Source organism: Polypterus senegalus, chromosome 5 (genome assembly GCF_016835505.1).
Source record: "Polypterus senegalus isolate Bchr_013 chromosome 5, ASM1683550v1, whole genome shotgun sequence".
Lineage (NCBI taxonomy): Eukaryota > Metazoa > Chordata > Cladistia > Polypteriformes > Polypteridae > Polypterus > Polypterus senegalus.
This window is the reverse complement of record NC_053158.1, coordinates 137,874,833-137,893,700: the sequence shown is the minus strand read 5'-3', so window position 1 is coordinate 137,893,700 and position 18,868 is coordinate 137,874,833. Positions and strand designations below refer to the sequence as shown.

Genomic DNA, 18,868 nt, shown 5'->3' with positions numbered 1-18,868 from the left:
GGCCAGCGATCTGTACTTAAAATCAGTAACTTTGATCTCAAGATGCAGGAACAACTGACACAAATGGAGGGCATCCTCCACAAATATCCATATAAACAACAGTAAGTTGTTCTCTGCAATCGCAGCAAAAGAAACATTTTAGGTGGAGAAATTAGTTATTTCAAGAGTTTTGTTAAGAAAGAATGACTGTGGTAAATTGTGTCCATGAAGCCTTTTTTAGCATCTGTATTTACAACAGATTAAAATGTCACATGCCACAGGGTTCACATTTGCACAAGGGATGTATGCTGTGCACTCCTGTCTACTGTGGGTTGAACTTACAGAAGTTTAAACATCTTCATCTAATCAGCCTCTTGTTTTGCATGACATTCAAGAATGAACACAAGTCTCTATTAGAGATGTCATGATACAAGACTTTTGATAATACTCAATGCTTTCTATGCCGTGACAAAAACAGAAATCCCATTCAATGGGTTTTAATAAAAGTACCTCCATTATTGAAGTGAACAATGCTGTGTCTTTTTCTGTAATGGAATATGAAATATATAAATATTAAGAGTAAAGCAGCTTTAAAATACTGATATATCCATCAAGTAGGTGCCTAACTGTCATTTAAGTAAATTAATACTGGCATTCATAAATAACAAAATACAATGCAGAACATGAATGTAATGTGTGGCAGAGGTGGGAATTCCCCACCCAATGTAATAACAAATGGGGGCTTTATAGTCTTAGGATGATTTCAGTATAGGATTCATAAAGGTTGATATCATAATGAATGAACTACCTGATTTACCTTAGCATGTACACATTTTAACTTTATTCTCTGATATTTTCTCTCCAGTAAGTGAAAATACTTTTTAAAATCCAGGATATTTCCATTTAGACAAACACTTCAAAACATTTTTGTAACAACATGCTTTTAAAGTCTGTTTCGTCAGTGAACCAATCTTTTAGGTTTCTAACATTTGCCATTGTAAGATTTATATTTGTGTTAGTAGATGGCTAAAAAACAGAACTAAATGGTAGTGTTAAATAGATAAGTTAAATAAATTTACATTTGACATTTTCCAAATCTGTCATTTTTTTAACATTTATTCCAATTTTAAAGTTTCCTGTGTGAAATCAAACTTGTCAGTTTTACATTAATTCATTATTTCAAAACTCTTGTTAAACACCTTTGATTTGTAGTTTTTCCAGGTTGTGTATGTGAATAATTAAACTGTTGTTAATGCCTATGTAAAATCCAGAATAAGATTATTTGGGCTGTTGTTACCTGTACTCAGTAAATGTATAACTTTGAGAGAGTAGTACATTCATCAATGTACCAATCACATAAATGATATTTGCTTTTACTTAACAGATTATATTAATGAATTTTAAATAGGTTGCCTTCAAAAAAATCAAACAAATAACACAAATCCAATGTTGGCAAATTCATATTTCAAAATAAAGTATGCTGTTTAGCTTGTCCTGCTAACTTTGTGTTTTGTGATTATATATTTCTATTAACACAGTACATGTTGTATTTATAGGGAGATGTGCCTTGTTCTTTGAAACACAAAATAATTTTTAATTTGGTATTAACAAAAGGAGCAGCCTATGCCATTGCTGGTGTAGACAACACAAGTAGTCACTTTATTGAAATCTTACCTCAATATTAACTTGCAACAACTGTTGTTAGTGCTGCAAGCCCTCACATATCCCACAATACATAATTGGGGATGCATCACAGGCCCATTTAGACAAACACGCAAATTCATACATGGACCAGTATTTTACTGCCATTAAACTTAACCTGTGCATTTTTGGTGTAGGAAAACATGGCAAGAATGAGTCAATAGCTCACAGAAAATAACTCAGCAAAGGGTTTGAACCTGGATGCTAGATCAAGGTTACAGTTGCTACCTGTGCTCCTCCAAACCCTTTCTGTGTGTTCAAGTTTTTAAAGTTTTAACAAGGATAAAACAAAAGCACAAATATTTCTGTACTACAGACATGAGACAGGATATACCACAATGCAGTAAGACAAAGGGTTAAAACAAGAACCTAGCCATACCACATTATACATAATCTTGATCCAGCTTGCTGTTTCATATACTGTACAGCCAAATAGTGGCTTTGATCACTCCATCATGATGCTGTAGCTTTAGTAAACCCAAACATTCTTTTTTAATTTTTCACTAAGAAGAAACAAACTGTTTGGAAAAATAACTGCCATAAATTACATTTAATTTCCTACCCAAAGTCCAAAGAAGGACTCAATAGATCTTTATGTTTACTTCATAACAAATATTTTGGACCATATAAATGAACTTACCAAAAATGTATTCAATTTTAAATTGTTTATCTTTTTCAAAAGAGTGCCAAAGGAATAAAGCGACTGTCAGAAAATACAAAGCAAACATTGAATAGTCACCACGCACTTTATTACTCTTTGGTGTTTGTAAAACTCTGTCTTCCAGAAGGAAATAATCTATGACAGGCTCCCTATGCTTTTGATTAGACTATTACTTCATAAGCAGAAATCTGAAAAATAAGGTTTAGAAAATCTGAAAAACAGGGATAGAAATGTAATATTTAAAATGTTAGTTTCAGCTATATCTTTGGTCATTTTCTCTTAATTGTAGTGTTCCTAAAGAAACTATAAGCCAAGAAACATGATTCCCTGAGTGTCAAATTGTCTGCCCTGTAAGAAAAAGGTCACATAGTTTTCTGAACATCAATAACTTACATGCACTAACTGTTCCTGTGTGTCAAACTCCCTAGTGCAGCCTTCCCAATGGCAGTTGGTTTCATAGACCACTTCTGGCTCTTGTTTACTTTCATCCTTGTCCCCCTCTTCCTTCACCAACGTCATACCTTCAGGTGGCTCCTAACCAAAGAGACATATTTTAGCATCACAGAGCAATAATTAACATTCTTTAGGTACACAGCTTTATAGGAACAATTAATATATTATGACATTCAGTTAACAAAACTTAATCAGCAGCTAAACAATTCTATTGATAGTCCAGCCACATTTCCATAACTGAGAGTCATGAAAGTCACTATTAAGTTCATCTGTAATAAACAACTGTGTTCCTTTCTGTAGCAGCTGAGATCAGAGAAAGTTGCATTCTTACCAGTAAAGAAATCCCAGTATGAGGATAAAAAAGAGAGAGCTAAGATCAAATGAAATTCCAATAAAACAATTCAACAATAAGTATTTTTTATGTGCTCAATATTTGTCTCCCTCTCACCCAGCAAACAAACAAAAAAACAAAGAAACAAAATATATTAACATCTTTATTTCATTTCTTTTCAGTATAGTTAAAATATAAAACTTATTTGGTTATTCTCAGATTTCTCAAGCTTTGGCACCTTGTGTGTGACTAACTGCAGGTTATAGTTTATTACATGTCTTACGACTCTGACCTAATACGGGAATATTTTACTTGTTGAAAAGGAAATGTGAAATAAAAGCTTACTTTACAGTAAACATAAGACATGTTCATTTGAATGCTGTAAATGTTAAAACTGACTGTCTATAGGTTCATTTATTACCAGCTGAATATTTCACTGTCATCTTAAAATGTTTAAGGGGCCAAAAGAGTACAGCTTTTAGTGAAGTGGTCTGAACTTGATACACTGTAAACAATTACCAATTTTCTTTTTCTTTCTTTTTTTTTTTGCAGTCACTTATATTTAAAATGACCATTCGGCAGATCCCTTGCTTTGAACTTTAAATGGAAAGAAATTTTTTACAGCTCACAGCTCCTAACATAAACATTTCCCTCTGCCTCTAAGCCACAGTGTGCGTGATTGCTAAGGCTGCTAAATCAAATCCCTTCAGCCTGTCCTTTTGAAAGTAAGATGTTCACAGCTTTTCCCAAACATTTGTTTTACATTATGCTGGCACGCTGCTTCTTTAAAGACCGTACACGCATGACTTAGAGGTATTTACTGGAGAAACATTTCATTCACAAGAATGCAGTGGAGGAGCCTTTAAAATACATGCACACACGCACATGCTTATCAGAAAAACACTACATTCCAAAGGGGGATGCCCTTGATTTAACAAATATAACTTGAAGAAAATATGGCCAGTGAAAACTCTGACAGAGAGCAAGCTGCTTTGAAAAGATATAAACAAAAATATGTGATTAAATGAGAGGTTTCTAATTTACCTGTGCATTTCCTGTACCAGGACTAGGCAAATCTTCATCAGGTTTAAGCTTAGACCTCTTGTTATGCAGAGGATCTCCAGTGCTGCTCACTGCCGACTCACTCGTAGGTTTACTCTGTTCAAAGGAATCAGTTATTAGTGAGGCCCTGATACAGCTTTAGAGGGACACAGTTTTACAGGACACATCAAACCCTCAAACATATTTACATAGAAACTACACTTGCAAACTTCAGAAAAGCAGAGATTAAAAAATGCTATGTATTTTTTAATGTTAAATCTTTTAAGCATTTACAGCAAGTGTTTTTTGGTGAAGGGGAGATCATTTTTCAATATATGATGTGCTGCTGATGATGTCTCTTTTGTCCTTGGTCTTTGAATAATGGCATTCTCCAATGTTCTGATTACCGATTGCTTATGCATTCATGTTGTCTTATTCTCTGTTCTCTTCACCTATCACCTCTAGTGTTAAATACTTGGATGATTTCTTTTAAAACTGATTTTATGCAATGATATCTACTGCATTCTATTTTTAAAATAGTATTATTAATGTGCTCACAATGAAAAGAAAAAAAAATCATTCATATGCTTAAAAAAACAAAAGATAAAGAAACAAATATGCAAATAGGTGTAAATAAAAAAGCAACTGCTGCTTGTATACAGGCTTTTTCTTTCAAACTGATTCTCAGAGTACATTAAAAATATTGAAGAAAAAACAACAATTCTATATATCAAGATAAGATGGATGCGCTAAAAATAAAAGTCTGCTGGAAAGGCTCTTAATGACTTCAAAAGATAGATTTTTATTGTTTACAGTATTAAAGGTAGGCTATTAACTCTGAAAATGCATAACCTTACCGGAAATTAATAGCTCCTGTTTGTGCAGTGACTAATGTTAAATCTGTCATCCTAAATAAAAAAAAGCCTAGAAAAAAAACATTTGCTGCACTTCACATAAATATTATAAAACATGCCACTGACAGGAAGAAATATGTATTTACCATCACACACTGTAAATGTGGTTAAAAAGCTGGAATTTTTTTTACTAATTCGATATATTATTAATGACCAAATGCTGTTTCTGTCATAGAGCTACAGTGTTAACAAACAAGGTGAAGACTTTCTTATTACCTACCTGCATGGGTTCTGATGGCACTGTGTTGACCTGAGCAGAGTTCAAGACAGTAGGAAGCCCTGGAATGGGCCTCTGTGTTACAAATGTTGGAGCTGGGTGGATGAGAGGAGGACTATGTCCAAAGGCAGACCCAATGCTAGGCTGTCGACTCATAAGCTGTTGATGCATTTGCTGATGGGTTACTGGCGTAGGAAGGTAAGCAAAACTCAGGGCAGGACTAGAAAATGAAAAAAAGTAGTATGTTAATAACACATGAACACCCTGGAAAGCATTTTGCACTTTATTTATTATGTACAAAGCTTTATGAAGACATCTAATTGTGGTTGTTGCAGCCATTGTGGATCAGCTACACAGATTATATTGTAGCCAATATGGATTTAGTCTAGTCATTATACAGTATACTTCAGCTACACAAATTGTTTTCCATCCATCCACTTTCAAAAGTGTCGTGCATTAGTGGGCGAAGAGTGGATATGGATAGGGTGCTCGTGAATTCCAAAGCACACATACACACACACACAGGACCAGTTTAGAGTTGTTGATTAACATACCATCTTTTTAAAATATTTGCATATATTTATATGTACACATACATATATACATACATACAGTAGTAGCACACTAAAACATAGCCCAATCTGTGGTAAGAAACAGCACCAAACATAGTAAGGTAAAGCCAGTGGTAAGTACAGTTTTGTTTCATTTTGTAAGTTCTATTATCTGTATATTTGTTCAAGGGAAAAATCATAATTTAATTATGGAGCTGAATGTTCATACAGGCTCTTAAACCTGAAAAGTGAGGGTTTTGTGGAACAATATACTACGTTCTGAGTGCTCCTATGAAATATACAATTCAGCAATCATGAGAAAGTAGTGTACTACTGACTCTTTGACTAATACAACAAAACCAAGAAACCTTTCCACTAATTTCAAAGAGGTTGTTGCCAATATTGTAGATCAGGGGTGGGAAAGTCATTCCTGGAGGGCCGCGGCTTTTTGTTCCAACCCAGTTGCTTAATTAGAAAACAATCCTTGCCAATAATTACATTTCATGGCTTGTTAGTGCTTTAACTCTGCTATGTCAAGTCATTCTCATATCCTAAATTTTTTTTCCATTCTAAGGATATCATCCAAATACTTTGAAGTGTAAAACGGATGGATAATTCTCAATCCTTTACTATTTTCTCTTCTCTTTCCTTCCAAGTATTTAATTAAACCAAATAGTGCACAATAAATACACACAGGTGTAAAGGGTAACAAGCAAAATGGATAACTGCTGGTTTCTTTTGTCATTTAGATATTATTGTTAATAAGGAGCAATTAAAAACCGAGAATGCAACTGTTTAAGACTTAAATAAGCAATAAGGGTTCACAATCTTAATGAGGTAGATAACTAAAATGAAGCAGAAATGATTCTAGAGCAATAAGTGCTTCTTATTAAGCAATTAGGTTGGAACAAAAACCTGCAGCCACTGCGGCCCTCCAGGAATGACTTTGCCCACCCCTGTTGTAGATTGTACTGAAATAAATCTGCATAAGTATTCTTGGTCATGTCAAGATTAAGTTTGTGATTTGTGGGCTACTATAACCATAACTGAGAAGAGTCTGTGAGTCTTACAGGGGCTATGTACATTGGAAACAAGTTAAAGATTACGAGAAAGCACTGTTGACCACATGCCTATTCTTTACTTCTTCAGCCAAAAAGCTGATGACCCAGAAAAATATTCCTAATATCTATCTCTTACTCCTTCCTCTAGCTCAGCTGATTTTGGACACCAAAGGGGATACAATCAGGTATCAAGCCTATGACACTACCATTTCCACTGTGTTCTTATTTTGATTTACACCTTTTCCTGTGATGGCCGGCCTGGTTAACAGGGGATTGTGGGTATGAAAAGATAGCACAGTATTGGCAGGGCCTACTGAAGCTCTAGGACAGAAAAGGAAGCGAGAACTGGCAAGGGCAATGCATGAAGAATGAAACTTACAGCTCAAGTGCGCAATGGTCTTCTAAAGTGAACTCTAGATTAGTGTTCCTGTTGCAAAAGTAGGGGAGCAACTTAAACTAAAGTAATTTCAGGGCCTCCTTTGCATTGACACTGGAACTAAGTTTAATGCCACCTTGAGCCCATGGACTTGGGAGGTAAGGCAATGCCTTAAATGGCAGGAGTAAGTGAGGTCACGTATGAAGATGCCCAAAGAAGTGCTCAGAAAGAACCAAGAACGGCGAAGGACAACCACACTGGCAATGGTTGTACATCTGCACACACCACTGTGATAAGGCAGGTGCTGCTTTCAGTGATAATACTTTAGACAGAGAAATGGAGAAACATGGGAAGAGAGATTTGTGAGTGCTTTTTGGGATATACAGAACAGGGAATATCTGTTCAGTAAAGTCATAAGAGATTGTAGAGTTTATTGTTTTCCGTATAGTTCCTTTCCCTTGTGTTCAGCTGTATAATTATATATTTTAACCAACTAACTTGGCCACTTTGGTATAAATCTGGGTGTGATGGGCACTAACAACCAGCCACTTCTTTGAAATGATATATCCATCCATCCATCACAAGATTAATCCTAAATATGAATACATTTTAGTTTGATTAAACAGACACAATGATTAATGAAATGTGTTAATATATATATATACATTTAAACCAAAAACAGGGATCATCATTTTTGTTTGGCTTTTGCAATAAATAATCAGCTTGTATTATGACTTGATAGGGGCCAACAGACAAAAAAGAATATGAAATAAGAGAAAAGTAATTTAACAAAGAAAAACAGAATTCTTGAAGAAAAAGAGAATTTTGATCAAAAATAGGAAATTCTAAATGAATCACAAATGGCTACAACAAAAGTAAAAACATCCTTTTGCAAGTTCTTCTATATATTTCTTCCAGCAACATGAGCCAATTTATTTAGACCTGACGAAAGCTAAGTTGTTCCATATGTCTGTAGATCTTATTACCAGAGGAGAGAAAATCAATTGGTTAAATGTGTTTTGGACTCTATGCTTGTCATATCACTCATTTGTTTGCAAAGATGGAAAGCCCCGTCCATCCAGAGTGGCACCTATAGAATTTCCATCAGGATTGTTTAGTTAAAGAAATTGATGGATTAACCTCTTTCCCTTGTAAGTGCCTTGAACAGTGATCTATTGGCTTAAACCAAGCATATTCCAATGGGAATATACTGTCACCAAAAATTAAATAACTTAGAATATTTAATGTATTAATTTCTGCTATCAGTCCATTACTATGCAGTATAAAACTAGACAGATGCCGATGCAACCTTTTGTTACATGTCACATGCCCTGCTACTGTAAAAGAGATTTAGAGATTTAACTTCCTAAATGCCATTAGATGTATAGGATGAGATTGGCTCCTAGGTCTGACCGTTTAAGAGATGCACAGCACTCAGGGGCTCAGAAACAGCACGGGGCACAAGTAGAGGCTGTACCATTGTGTCATCAGTGATACTCGTGCTTAGTCTGGCAGTGACTGGAAATAGGGTTTAAAGCCAACTTAAGCTAGGAAGAATGAGTCTAGGGTCAGAAGCTAAGTTAGGACAAGGGCTTTCTGTCAGAGAGAAAGAAGGAGAGGCCAGGGACAAGAGAAAAACAGTAAAAGAAAGAAAGAAAGAAAGAAAGAAAGAAAGAAAGAAAGGGTAAGTTTGAGACAGCTGGGACTGCTGTAATTTTAATGTTGTTTAGGTGGGTACAGCTAATCAAAAAACAAGGGACAAAGAAATTTCTGCACATAATTCCGGTATGGTACAGTTTTTGCTTATTTCCTTTTGTACTTTGCTCTGTTTATTTCTTTGTTGAATGCTTTAAGTTTTTCACAGTAAAAACAAATATTTTGACATTTTTGTTTTCATTGGTATTACTGAAGATGAAAGGGAGACGCCTCAAGGCAACATTTTCATTGCCTGCTTCTGCTTTTTAAACAGTAGAGTCTTAACTGTTCTAGGCATGATGACCATGTATATTATATGGTGGCCTAGTGCAATTATGCTGGCTTCTTATCTGCAGATGATCAGGCATATTCTAAGCTGACTACTCTCAAGGCTTCAGGGGAAGTATGACAGAGTAACATCCAAGACGGCATCAATCTTCTTTCTCTTGCTTTATGTTCTTGGATAATTTACTTATGGAGGACCCTTCAGAATAGTAGAATATACCACAACCCAAGAGGGAGCTGCACTAATCACAGTGGTATAATAAGATGCTCTCCCTTCACCACTATTAATATTTTCTCATTATGTGGCACAGATCCTTGAAAACCCTTTACAAACTAAAGGTATGTTGACATTTGTTTTTCATTTTCCGTTAACAGATACATCACTGAACGCAATACATAAGTCCTTACACAATTTGAATAGTAAAAAAGTAATAAACATTAAAAAAATCTATAAAAGTAACAAGATAATAATATTAGCAAAGAAAACATATATTTAGATGCTCTATCACAAGTGGCAGCATTTATTTGCATTACAATATAAGGTAAAGTTTGTAAACATAATGCACAATTCAGTAATTATGAAAAGACAAAAACAAGAAACATTTCCATTCATTTCAAAAAGGTTACTTCCAACACTGTAGATTGTATTGAAATACAGTATGTAATCTTGGTCATGTCAAGATGAACCTCATGATTTGTAGGTTACTGCTGTATGCACTCATGACTGAGAAGATTCTGCAAGTCTTACAGGGGCTGTGTACAGGGTATACAAGTTAAGGATTACTAGTAGGCACTGTTGCTACCATGCCTGTCCTTTTCTTTTTCAGCCAAGAAGCTGATGACCGAGAAAAGTATTCCTAAATCTCAGCTCTTATTCTTCTAGCTCTGCTGCTTTTGGCCCAAAATTATAAAACTCTCCTCAAACACAAAACATTGACACAAGTTTAAAAATTGAAGCTCTGAGGAATGATCTCTGAGGGTTTTTTATTTCATTGTATTTTTCCATTAATTTATGAATACTGTTTTATTATGACAATTATTATTTTATATCTGTGTTGGAATGGTTTTCAATAAACACTAGCTCACAAAAAATAAATAAAATAAAATAGAAGCTTTGCAATAATGATAGGCTACCTGTTCTGTTTTATTTAAGTATTCTATTGTAATTTTTGGGGTCACTGCTATTTTGCAAAGCTACTGCTTCTGTCCCGTGGAATGCAAAATCAGTGATTGGAAACCATGGGATTCAACAGTTACTGACACAACACTAGACCATTTTATTTTACTGTAATTTATACAATTATGAAGTTTAGTATACTGCATATGAATGACATATTGTATATGTTGATTACCCACAAAGGGGAGGTTTGGTACTTGGCCTAGTTTATCCTAATCGTAACTTTTCCAGATTTATTTTTCCACCAGGAATGCTGTTAAATAGATTTTTGGTTTGCTCTCTTCATATCTAATCATAGCAGAACAATATATTGGTATGCCTTTTTTTGTACAGTAACTAATTAGACTGATTCCTCTTTAACAAGTGCTTAAAAATGCTTAAAAAATGAAATATTTTGATGTTATATAGGCCTATGGTGGGTAATGGGAGTAAAGTTCTTGGATTACATTTTTTAATTCCTGGCTATACTTCATCTTCATCCTTACCGACAGTTACAAGCTCTCAAAACTGCAACAAGATCCAAAATTATATTCCTACACTCGTTTGCTAAGCTAAAATTCTGCGATAGGACAAGGAGCACACTTCTCTAGATCAAGAGGAGCCAGCTAATGTGGTTTGGTGGCATGTACTTTAGGTTGCTCCCTGGAAGCCCACTAGCAGAATACTAGAAAGTAAACCTTAAAAAAAGATTTAGGGATTATATGTTTAAGACGGCCTGAGAGAAAATACCCACAGAAGACATTCTAAGAAATTATTGAGGACAATATGGCCTGGCTCAAATTGTTGCCACCACAACCCTTACAAGAATATTTGAAGTAAAAGGGAAAGGTTCCAAAAATATAGTCAGATACTGTACACTACAGCTTCTTGAGGCTTATTTGTTCCAATAAAATAAAGAAAATGTTGGGAGTTAGGTGGCCTTTGTGTATTAGTTAAAAACAATTGCTGTATAACTGTCTGAAGAGGTAACTGTCTTACTTACTTTCTAGTTTCCCAGATAGACAGACAGACAGACAGACAGACGGATAGATAGATAGATAGATAGATAGATAGATAGATAGATAGATAGATAGATAGATAGATAGATAGATAGATAGATAGATAGATAGATAGATAAAACATTTGGTGGATTGTGGATGTATAGGACCTCAGGTCTATCTGTCTACAACCAACTTACTTTTTAGATTGTGAGTTACATAGATCACCCTTTAAATTGCCTTTGCTCTACCAAAGCTTAATCCTGTTGCAAAGTCTGTTCGCTTATTCACAAAGCACAAGCACTGGTCATTTTTGTCTTTTTACATAAAACTTAATGTGTGATACCCTGTGGTGGGGTGGCGCCCTGCCCGGGATTTGTTCTTGCTTTGCGCCCTGTGCTGGCTGGGATTGGCTCCAGCAGACCCCCGTGACCCTGTGTTAGATAATGACTGACTGACTTAATCTCTGAATCCTTACTTTGTTAAATTATGAATCAAACGATTATGGTACACAAAAGGGATGCTCCTATCTATTAGCTATCAATCAAAACTGGATGATTTTCACTAAAAAAAGACTTGATCGGTGATCAGTAAATTTGCTAATCACAAAATCTGATCTTTTCAGCCTCTGATTTTCTATGCTTTATGGTAATTTAGCTGCAGTGCTCCTTTCTGGAAGGTATTTGAGCCAGCCTGTGCCTTTTTTTGCATCAAACTTCCTACAGTGTAAACAAAGAGCAGTCAAGGCTTGTTTTAACAGAAAGCTTATGCTTCATATTAAAGAGTAATAAAACTGAGAAAACGGAATCAGAAGTTGTCGTGTGCTTTTTCTTGCTTTTACGGCAAGAAAAACTACTTTAATGAATTCAAACTTTTTATTTTGTCCTTTAAATTAAAACGGAAATTGTTTCAGTTAGGAAAGTGAAATTGTTTTAAATGCCGCAGTTTACATTTTTAATTGGAAAAAGTAAAGATAAACAAGAATTTGAAATTGCTGCTTTGTAAACAATAGGCATGTTAGCTTGACAGCAAAATACACCTTCCACTTATAAACATTGTAAGCAAGTTAACACCTATGGTCTATAGTTTAATTATAAAAATACCAAAGGTAACACTTTAATATTGAACATAAGACATCTATGTGTCTGGTTATGCTAGAGCTTAGTTTAAAATGTTTTTTAAAGGGATAAAGAAAAAAAAAAACTTGGAACCTGTATTGGTATCAGCCAATCAAGTAGCATGAAATTTGTGATTGGTATCGGCCTTAAGAAAACCTGATCGTAGCATTCCTGGTAAGCAATAGGTTTTTAGGATGCTATAAGAAACTTAGAAAACTCTAAGTAAAAAAAAAAAACAACCACATTTTTAATGGTGCAGAAAAACACGTTTGACTGTCAACAAAGCTTTCAAAATATCAATGCAGAAACAGCCTGGGATTCTGGAGGATTTGAAAAAGCTATTTATCACAGCATTGTGAAGCTGCTTATAGGAGCATGCAAAGCAGTCTGTTCATATAACCGACTATTCTGCACACCTATCAGTTGCCATGAATTATTATACAGGCATCCACTTTAGGTAGCTACAGAGGATGATGGATAGGACATTAATCAGAAGATGCATATCAGGCTTGAAAATTTGTTCACACACTTCCCCTTAATAGCAGATTTCATGTTCACTGAGCTCTGTGCCAGTTTGTTCAATTTATTCTTCAATATACTAGCCATTCATCACAGAGCACAATGAGCCAATACTTCCTCTTTCTCACTTTTCTTTCATAGCACTTTTACTAAGTTGAATTGCATTCTAGACACACAGAAGCCGCTTTTTTCCTGGCTTGTTACAACCCTTTACCTAGAGCATGATAAAAGCTACAATGATTGAAAAGGGCCACATTTTAACATGCAATAATTCAAACATTCTGATAAGACAGATTCTTCATTGTGTCTCACGTATTTCATTTTATTACGCTGAAAGAGAAGCAAATAATATATATCAGACTAAATACTTTTCTTTATTTTTTTTCTTTTGCTATTCAAGATGAAAGTGAAAAAGGGACATAGGTTCTTCAATCACAATGAACTAACTGCTCAAAAAAATGCAAACAAACAGAAAGCATATTTGTGGGATTTCTCCTTCTACTTACATATAATTCAAATTTCTACATTCCATGGAAGGCTATACCACAAGACCAGCTGTTATATGAAATAAACAGAAGAGTTTTGCAGACAGATTTGCTTTCCTTTTACGTCTCAAATGGAAACTAGACCAACGCTGTGTTTGTCTTAACATTTAAACTAAACTTCTCTCATCCTGTGGGACAGCATACAGATTCAAGCTGTTTCTTGTTCAAGAGGCTCAACAAGACAGACATTACTTTAAACACCAGACTTGTGCTTGGATAGGAATATCCTAAGAGTGTATTTATGGTATATCGCCAGACTTACAACAAGGTAACCTAACTATGACCTATTCTGGAATTTAAAATTAAATTTATAAAGACTGACATGCATGTAGTATAAACCAAAAATTAAAGCTGGTATTCGATAAAATGCATGGAAAAGCTTGATTTATTTTCTGCCCTTCTATCTATGTAAAATAATTAAGCTGAATTGATAATTTTCTTGGGTTATGCAAAATTGCATCTCTATACAGGTAATGATATCTTTATATATGGTAAATATGTACCAGACTATATCCCAAACTATTTAACTTCCACCAGGGTCAATAAGAATGTTGATTGAACTTCTCTGATAAACCCTGATGCTTCAGTCTCTGTACATGTGCCACCTAGCACCTATATAATTCCCATTAAAAACTGAAGTGTATAAATGTCTAGGATAGATTACTAGAAAATTCCAGTTAAGATTCTGAACCCTGTCTAATGGCTTTTTGGAGTATGGAGTTCGAATAGCCTTCCTGTGTTTGCATTAATTTATGGATGACAGTTCAAAGTTGATTGATAACGCTTGGTATGAATATGTGGGAGAATGTTTTGGTATGGCCAGAAGTGTGCTTGCCTTATGCACACCACTGCCAGAACAGATTTCATCTTCCTTCAAGCTGTGACTATGAAAAAGGATTCCAAAATTGCATGGAGGAAGTTGTTTTCCAGTATTTTGCATTCATTGCATAAAATGTATAGAGCCTCAAAGGTACCCATGAGCTCTCTCAATATAGTTAAAGATGGTGTTTCTTTTAACAGTGTCAAGATATTGCTTTGTTATAGATATTATATCTGTCTACTTTGGGCTGCCTTTTCTTTTTTGTGCAACAGCTAAAATATAAGTTCCATTTAAATTAATATCTGTGCACATTTATGTAACTCAGATTTGACTGAAGTTGGAAAAGACATTAGACTACATTGTTTGCTTTTTTGCTAATGCTTTATGCAGTTTCCTGCCTTATAGAAATCAGCTCAGCAAAAGACAAAAAACCTGCAGAAATGGTGTGTTTGGAAAACATGCTGTGTAAAGAAAAACAGGTTTGCATGAAATCAAAAAGAATGAACGCAAAAAATGTATTATGGTAAAATATAATATAGATTTGTGCTTAACATGTCAGCTTGTAACTGGAGGAAATCCACAGTTTTAAACACTTTCATTTTAACGAGATTTCAGTTTTATTACTGCTGTTTTTGCAGAATTAAATCAAAAGATTTATTCTCTAATGAATGAACACATTGGAAGCTCTAAACGCTGGCAATTAATGAGAGAATTCATATGGTGCTATACATTGCATAAATATTTGGTAACAGTATTAAACAATTTAAAAAACACATTTGCAAGACCAAGCAGCACTAATTTCCTATTTCGTGAGTTTGAGACAATAATAAAAAAGTTGTTCTGTACCCAGTACACCAGTTCTTGATCTGGATGTTTAATATAACATAAACACATTCTAACTTTATCTTAGTACTACAAGTACATTGTTCCCATGCATTAACCTTTTTTTGTGGATGGTTTACATTGTTTAACTAATAAATCAGCAATAGCGCCCATCATCTCCCATAAGGTAGGGATTCAAACAGATCATTATGTGCCCAACAGCCTCCCACCCAACCCAATTTTGAATGAATAAGGTGAAGTGCTGAACACATGCATAGAGACATGTGTACAATTTAGCTTCACTAATTAACCTGGCTGCCAATTCAAACCAATTAGAACAGTGAGAGAAAAATTTAACTTCACACATTCCTTTAAACCAGGCCACAAGGTTAAATCCCAGCAGGAGGCTGTCAAGTGCCACAGAATTAAGTTACACTGAAAAACACTTGCTGGATCACCGTCTATTTTAGATTTCTAAATCAACACACCTGCCTTTTTGTGTGCATTTACATTAATTCCTGTTTTACGTGGTTATTATAACAATTTTTACTCCTTCTATTATGTGCATACTTTATTTTATAACAGTTTTACTCCTGCTATTGTTTACTTTTTTATTGCTCATTTCATGAATTCGCTGATGCACTAATAAGATTTCTAATTACACATAAAAAATTCACAATTAAAGCATAATCACCAGTATTGGCAATTTATAGTAAATGGTAAATGGCCTGTATTTGATATAGCGCCTAACTAGAGTTCAAGAACCCCCCTAGGCGCTTTACAACACAACAGTCATTCACCCATTCACACACACATTCATACGCTGGTGATGATAAGCTACTATGTAGCCACAGCTGCCCTGGGGCACACTGACAGAAGTGAGGCTGCCGAAAACTGGCGCCACCAATCCTTCCGACCACCACCAGCAGGCAAGGCATTTTCTCCTCTATAAACTGCCTAACATAAATATTTTACATTTGTATAATTACTGACTTTTCTTACTATCAGGAATATATATGTTTAGCAGAAAAAATGTTTCACTTTCAAGAAAATATTGGATTTGGCAGAACATTTTGTGACAACTCTTCTAAATCAGATGAAAGTTAAAGTCATAACAGCTGGGAAGTATGGCACATAACACTGCCATATGGACCCCAAGGTCTTCACTAAAGTGTGCCTTCTATTCACTGTTAGATGTATGAAATGCAAACATTCAACTTTTAACCCTGGCTTTACCCTCTTGGGATGCTACAAACCAGATATGCTCACTCTCGTGTATAAACAGTGATGCCCGTCCATAATGCCACAGTTTTTTTGTTTGTTTTTGGTTTAAGTTTGTAATGCATACTGGAAAACTGAAGTTCATGTAATGTATGTGATTCTTTACATAATTCTTTGCATGTGTCAGAAAATTCCATACTAAATATTTTATATACTGTAACTGATTATATTTAAATTTTTTACATTTTATAATTTTTGTTTAGATTATTAAATGTAAAGTACTAATGCAACAAATACAGCCACAAGTTACTTGATTAGTGGATGCTGATTTTGCCAATAAATGTATTACAGTATATATGTTGGATGGCATCAGATATCTCACTCATTACTTATGATGTAGATGTAAGACAATAGCTACAAACCTCTCAATAGTTTGCAGGAGTACATTTTATTTAGTTTACTGAATACACAGTTAATACGGTTAATACTTTTGAGCTGCCATTTTGATTGAACTATTTGGAGAACTAGTACATTTTATAATAATAACATGCTATTATCTCAGAAATTATTATTTTTTATAATGGAAATATGTCAACATTTCCTAGTAATTTTCTTTGTTTGGCCATATGACTGGACTGAAAACTCTGGAGTTATCTGAATCCTGTCAGTTTTATCCATAGTCTAGTGACACTCATGGTTACAAATCAGGAAAAGAAATACTGTAACTGGTTTAAACATTCCATACAATTCTCAGGTTAACAAAAAATAACTTTAGTTAGCTTCCCTAAAACCTCGACATGACTTTGCCATAAGAAAAAAAACCCTGTTTTTAAAGTAAGGTTAAATGCCCATTGATTTAACACAATGTACTCTTAATAGAGTCTTCATGGTTTCCTGTCTTGAGACTGAGTTCAAGTCAGTTGCTGTCTGCATGGAAACCTGATGTTATTCAAATCTGAAAGGGTTTTTCTTTTAATTAATCTGGTTTTGCTCCCACCTTCTAAAAATGCCTTTATTCAATTAACTGGTGACAACATTATTGGCCAATGCTACTTAGTTTAATTGTTTAGAAGAATGTAGACCATGATTGGCTAACACTCTCTCCAAGGCTGGTTCCCACTTTGCATTCATATTACAGGGCTAAGTAAAGCAGTGTAAATAAAAGAGTCAATGGATGGATGGGCAGACTACCTTCATATATATTATTAGATCAATACATTGAGAAGGTTACAACAAAAATTATTTGAACTAAATTTTGTATCTCTTACCTTAATGCACCTGCTGAAAGATGTCCATATGATCCATTAGTAGAAGAACTACTTCGAGAGTTATTAAGAATAGTAACCAAGGAATTGGGAGAAGTCCTGATCATGGTCTGAAGGTCAAAACTATGGTCTGACATTGGGGAAATTGGCAGGGTCCTTTTACGGCTGGATCGAACTGTCATCCTGGGACTGGGAAAGCGTGAACCTGTTTAAATGCAAAATGGATTATTTTACAAAAACTTTTATTAAAAAAAACTAATGACATCAGTGTAATGTTAAATTTCTTCCAGTAATATCAGTCAATGTACATTCTATTAAATCTTGGCATTGGACGTTTACATATAAAATGTAATTAAATGAACCATAACATGTTTAGTGATGACAATGTAACATCTGTTAAGTTTTCCCTTAGAGAGAAGAAACTTATGGGAAGATAAACACTGGCTAAGTTTTTCCTTCCAGGGAACAAAACAGTAGAAAAAAAAATCCTTTCTACATTTGTAGCTCCCCCTCCCCTCTTTTGTTCTTTACTCCTCTGCTCCATTCATTCATCACAGCAGGTAAAGAAGTAAGTTCAATCTCTGGCCTATTTTATAGCGTTTTCCTGGCTCTGCACAGTACCCATATAGAACAATTTCACTACTGCTTCTATTGTTCTGTAAGAGCAGAGAGATACAAGAGATGACAATGCAAGTACTTATGTATCTCTGCAAAAGGGTGCTGTAAAATTTGTGATTGCAAAATACAATAGGAGCACAAGAGGGGTCTGTGTGTGATGTTTATTTTAACATACTACAGATAGTTTATGGCACCTGATGCACAGAGAAAAATAAAGGACTGAAATGGGCAATAGGATGTAAGTAACTTCAGAAAATGGACAGGTTCCAGTTTGGATAGCATAATTGGTAAAAGCTATTATTTGTCAGGGATCAAAAATGGCAAAGTTACTGAAGCACAATACAAAGAAAAAATGTCAGAGATCTACTGTACATATTTAAAAAAATAATAAAATATACTATCTTCTGTTCTTTAAAGAAAACTCGAGTAAACAAGATGTTAAATAAGCCTGTAGTACACACACCTGGTACAGCTTTTAAATTCAGGTGTTACATATGTCTCACAATCTGTCTACAACACTG

General features: G+C 34.7%; 1 protein-coding gene across 1 annotated transcript in view; it reads right to left on the bottom strand.

Annotated features, from left to right (window-relative positions):
• The window catches only part of gli3 (GLI family zinc finger 3), a 309,890-nt gene that overhangs the window by 30,846 nt on the left and 260,176 nt on the right, over positions 1–18,868 (bottom strand). Inside the window, exons 7-10 of the mRNA XM_039753392.1 lie at positions 17,733–17,934; positions 5,301–5,517; positions 4,170–4,283; positions 2,735–2,875 (exon numbers count right to left, since the gene is read on the bottom strand). Coding sequence (XP_039609326.1) covers positions 2,735–2,875; positions 4,170–4,283; positions 5,301–5,517; positions 17,733–17,934 — 674 coding nt within the window. The remainder of the gene's footprint in view (positions 1–2,734; positions 2,876–4,169; positions 4,284–5,300; positions 5,518–17,732; positions 17,935–18,868) is intronic.